The 5,027-nt window shown below is 33.2% G+C and overlaps 1 protein-coding gene and 1 long non-coding RNA gene across 2 annotated transcripts; one reads left to right on the top strand and one right to left on the bottom strand.

The window, feature by feature from the left end:
• Positions 1-2,725: 2,725 nt before the first annotated feature.
• On the bottom strand, positions 2,726-3,847 carry LOC111041904 (probable Golgi SNAP receptor complex member 2). The gene is made up of 4 exons (XM_022326357.1): positions 3,593-3,847; positions 3,406-3,511; positions 3,183-3,338; positions 2,726-3,114 (listed from the first exon to the last, which is right to left on the bottom strand). Exons 1-4 carry the CDS (start codon positions 3,718-3,720, stop codon positions 2,869-2,871), a joined length of 636 nt encoding a protein of 211 aa, XP_022182049.1. The 5' UTR covers positions 3,721-3,847; the 3' UTR covers positions 2,726-2,868.
• A 130-nt stretch (positions 3,848-3,977) lies between these two features.
• LOC111041906 lies at positions 3,978-5,027 on the top strand. The gene is made up of 3 exons (XR_002605377.1): positions 3,978-4,236; positions 4,786-4,879; positions 4,949-5,027. It is a non-coding gene; the product is annotated as an uncharacterized LOC111041906 (long non-coding RNA).

The raw sequence follows: 5,027 nt of genomic DNA, 5'->3' as shown, positions 1-5,027 counted from the left end.
GTCGAACAGGCCCGGGAACATGGATGAGTGTGGATCTAGTCATGTCTATTAAATATAAAACGCATGCCACTAAACACACACCCATCAACAATCCCGTCCGTGACGGAGCGGAGGCGACGTCGTCATCAAATCACTGTCCCAGCTCGAGCGTGACCTCTGAACAATCGCGAGGGACACGGCAGACGAATAATAATAAAATAATATCATTTAAACGACGATAAAATACGTACCAACCACCGCTGCCGCCGCTGTAGAGGTGAAATGGTCACGAGCGGTGTTCCTTACAGTCGTAGTAAAAGTGAGAGCAAACATTAAGTAACAAAATAAAATTTCAACAACCGTACTTGGCAGAAAAAAAAAAAAAAAATAACAATAACGACAAAAACGCACGCGCGCTCGAGCTCCGCAGTAATTTTTCGTGCGCGAGAAATAAAATGTAAAAGGTTGACGTTTTCTCCGCCGGCCGCCGGGTACCAATTTCGTGCAACGGATTGTGGTGGGGGAAGACCGTTGTGTTTCTCGGCAGCAGACATACCCACACCGCGGTTATGGTAGTGGTGGTAACGACGACAGCGCGCGCAAACGAATGAGAGCAACGAGCGAGAAACAAGCGAGATGAACGAGCGAGCGACGGCGGCCGAGTGACGACGTTACACAGCGCGTCGGTAGTACTCGCCACTCGGACCGGTGTCTTGTTGGCGGTGGCGATGACTGCGAAGCGGTTCACCCTGGCGGGCATTTCGGGAACCGTGAATTGTGACCGCGGGGCCTCCACTGGTTTCTACCGCGCGAGTTGTGTTGCGCTTTTGTCGAGTTTCAGGCGCCTCCCCATTAGAATGTTCGTCATTCACGCCATACCACCAAATTATTTCAATAAGTGATATTAAAAACGTGTCCAGTGAGAGTATTCATAATTCATATTATCACAACGTTGTTCGCTATGAAACTAGCACTTACGTAATACCATTGATAATACTATAATAGACCAGGATGGTCAGATGGTCTATTCCACAACAGTATATTCTATGGTAATACTAACTGCAAATCAGCAGATCTAGAATTTGCGTAAAAGAGGACTGTCAGGGGACTGTGATATTCAATATTCTTCAGGAATTCGTCCCACGGCTGTACTCAGTTTTGTCTCTTCACAAAATTTTGGCTTCTCCCAAATTATTAACGACAACAAATTATAATGTTGTTAAACAATTGATAAATTATTATTATTATTTATATTTTTTTCCTGTTTTGTGCCGCGGCTCCCTTGATCAATATTTGCGGCTCGTGGCCCTTAATGTTGTGAAAGTGAGAACACAGTTTGAATAACTCGACTATTTTGAATCTAATTAATCCAAATAGGCAGGAATTAGACATTCAGAGTCCAGACTATAAAGGATAATGATAAAAGTTGCAACAATATTAAATATGAATAGTATATAATCATTAATCGTACAACAAACTACAGAGTAATTTATTGTTGTGTATTGTGTGCAGGCAGCGTGGGGTCTAAATATGCTATACACGTTCCCCGTGACTTGCGACGAGCTACATGCCGTGGGATCTCAGCTAAATAGTCGTAATATTAGATTTAATTACGTTTTTAGATATTCCCACAAGTGACATTAAATTAATAAACTAAAATAATTAAAATATTTATTCAACTAAATACTTTATTTTTATTAAATTACAAGCGATATACATTTTTTGCCACCCTTTATTGTTTTGACGATCTTGCCACCTGGAGAAATTACTCCTTTCCCCCCCTTTAAATATGTATAGTACAAAGCTGTATACTGTCATGACCAGAATTGTAGTAGGTACTGTGAGTATTATCAAATCATAGCTTCTTATATATGACTTAACTGTACCATATTTTCGAGCAACATCAATTAGTTATGTAAATATGAGTTTGGTTCACGATTACTATGTTTTCTTATTTTTATGTCAAAATACTTATTTTTTCATACAAACTATTAACTATGTTATAGTTATATAAAATGTTTAATAAAAACATTATAATCTTATTTTTTTTAATTGTCAAACAAACTTTTCAAAATAAACTGCCTGCACTTATTTTACGATATTAATTATAAATTAAGTTTAATGAAATCATATTTATAATTGTTCCTCCAAATTTGGAACAAGGTATAAAGCCATTACAAATATTATTCAATTATGACAAAATAACTAAAATAGTTATCCTCGTTTCATAGATTTTTAACATAAGTGTTACCCAATTTCCTCAAAAATTTAAACTTCTGATGCTTATAATATTTATGGAATTACAGTTAACTTTTTTTATAATTTTAGTTAGAAAAACGTACATGGAACTTTGTATTAAATATTCCAAACCTTAAGTATTAAAAATTATATGCACTTATAACTATAAAATAATTTTAAAATGTTTGTTAAAATTTCTATTTTTACCCATTTTTTCCTGATTATTTTAAAAACTACCAAAAATTTGCTTTCCAACTCCCAAAAATAGTGCCATAATCCGGTTTCAAAAACCAGCCTCAACATGAGAGATCTTGCATTTTTTTCTCTCAATAAAAATGAGTTCACAGTTTAACACACAATAATTGTAAATCATTGGAAAATTGTTCCATTCATTATTTAAAAATAAAAAAAATTATAAATTTAAAGTTTGTTTTTGAAATAGGTAAGTATCTTCTAAAAATAATTAATTTAACAATTTGAAGTTGTTCAATAGTTAATATATATTAGATAACAGTTAATAAACATCAAAATTTTATTGCCAATAAATAAAACAGTTAAAAAATATTTTAGGTATGTACAAAAGTAATTTAGTAAACAGTAACATTTAACTGTTAGATTAATGAAAAATTAACTTTATTTGATCCATGATCATTAACTGAAATATATCATTACTATAATTATAATGAGAATTGTGATGGCCATTCCGCCATATAGTATATACCTATCTTCTTTTAATCTCTTTTCAATGTATTTCATAGTTGTATTGGAAAGTCTAAGCGAACCAAAAATTCCAGTCAAACGATTTCGGGTGCTCGTTAGTCGATCACGTTGTTCACGCAAACTTTGTAGTATACTGACACCAGATCCTAATAAATCATCAACTCCTCGATTTGCTCCCTGAAATAAACAATAGGGTTTATTTTAATATACATACGTTTCATTTTAACACAAAAACTAAAAAATACTTGTAATGAATTTTGATGTTGGATTGAACTATCGATTAATATTGTTGTATCGTTCATGTCTGAATTTCTAGTAAACCGACGATTTAACAGTTCTTCACGTTCCTGCTCAGCTCTCAATCTCCTCAGCTGATTTTGTTGATGTGTTCTTAATGCGGACTAATATATATTTATACATTTTAAATTTAATAGAAATTAAAAATTGTTTAACAAAAATTGTATTAACCTGCAAGTGCTGATAATCGTATTTGAGTTGATCTACACGTAGTTTGGCATTGTTGCGCCTGGAAACAGGTTCTTTGTGCACGAGAATGTCTAAGTGTTCACAATTTCTAAACAAGATATTCAATTTAGCAAACATTTTTTATGCAACTAAGACAATTAGGTATATTGAATAAAAACGTATTCATTACTGTGAAATGGTTAATATTCTGGATTGAACATCTGCTTCGACCAGTTCGGATTTCGAACTCTCCAATCTATGGAATAACTCTTGAGTTTCTAATATCAACCTATTCGTCTGGTGGTATAAATTTTCCATTATGTATCGTGTGTAGTACGTAAAACTACTGTTACCGATATTAACTATTAAGATTGTGATTTGTGGCGAACCACCGCCACATAGGGATGGCAACGATACATTGATTAATCGAAAACATCGATTGTTATATTCGATGTATCGATGTTTTTTACACCGACAGTGTCTTTCGTTTTTTATTGGTCCATCGAAAATTACCTTCGATGTTATTTCGATGTGTCAATGTATCGAAGTAGCTACGTAACTAAATTTTTTTCGCTGTGGCTAGAGACCCGGACACCGGGTATCTAATACGTACCCGGACACTGTTTTGCGCATGCGCGGGGACTTAATATTTTCGCCACGATGTTATCACTGTTATCAGTTGTTATCAAATCCTGCGTAAATTAATTACAACTTAGGTGTACGAATTATACGATTTATAAATAATCACATTGACACATTATAGTCTATAGAACATAATGGAAATAATAGGAAGAAAAACAAGACTATTACAAGTGTTAAATAATTGAAGCGAAGGTATAGTATATTTACCTGTGTTAATCGACTTAATCTTGATCTTAACCATCATTCTAATAATTCATTTTTATACATATAAATAATCACATTAAACATTTACATATTACATTACAATTTCTTTTTACAACATTCAGAACAATACCAATCGGACCTCTTAGGTTTAGGTTTAATACTTAAATCGCACTTTATATGAAACCAAGTCAAACAACAATCACATAATATTGATTGTTGTAAACCAATGTCTTCTTTGCAAGTTGGACAAATCCAAACTACTTCCTTCCGCTTTATTTTTATTCTGTTTAATAATGATTTCCACATTTGATTGGAGAAAAAACATTTAACTATATCTAACTTAACGTCTTCCTCTAAAATCCCACAGTGTATTTTATCTTGCTGACATAATACATCTGTGTCATCAATGATGTATTTATCATATAACGCTTTGGTCATAATACTTTCATCTGTAACAATCCATTTCAATAATAATTTTTGTTTTTTTTCAGTACTCTGCATTCTGAATGATATAGGTAGTCCTTTTTTCTTTTTCAGAAGTCCAATTGTTGTCTTTGTAATTCCTTTGGGATGTCCAGATATCTTCATTTTTGAAGGCAGTTTAATGGACTTTAAATCTGCTATAGACATAGTACATAGTTTATCATTTTATAATTGTATGATATTGCTCCCCTCTATTTAAAATAATATTTACTTTCAGTATCAACAATGTTCTCTAAGGTATCTGAGTTATTGTCTACTTGCATACTGCACGCATTGTCTACATATTCTATCTCTTC

Source organism: Myzus persicae, unplaced genomic scaffold, assembly GCF_001856785.1.
Source record: "Myzus persicae strain clone G006 unplaced genomic scaffold, MPER_G0061.0, whole genome shotgun sequence".
NCBI lineage: Eukaryota > Metazoa > Arthropoda > Insecta > Hemiptera > Aphididae > Myzus > Myzus persicae.
Note: the sequence above shows the minus strand (reverse complement) of the source record. Positions and strands in the feature narration are given on the sequence as shown.

What these genes read in the sequence shown, in the direction of transcription:
- LOC111041904 (XM_022326357.1), bottom strand. Translation starts at nt 3,720, where the DNA reads ATGGAAAATTTATACCACCAGACGAATAGGTTGATATTAGAAACTCAA. An exon ending in AGAATATTAACCATTTCACA is followed by an intron (nt 3,512 to 3,592) that starts GTAATGAATACG and finishes TATCTTGTTTAG; the next exon opens with AAATTGTGAACACTTAGACA. An exon ending in AACATCAAAATTCATTACAA is followed by an intron (nt 3,115 to 3,182) that starts GTATTTTTTAGT and finishes TGTTTATTTCAG; the next exon opens with GGAGCAAATCGAGGAGTTGA.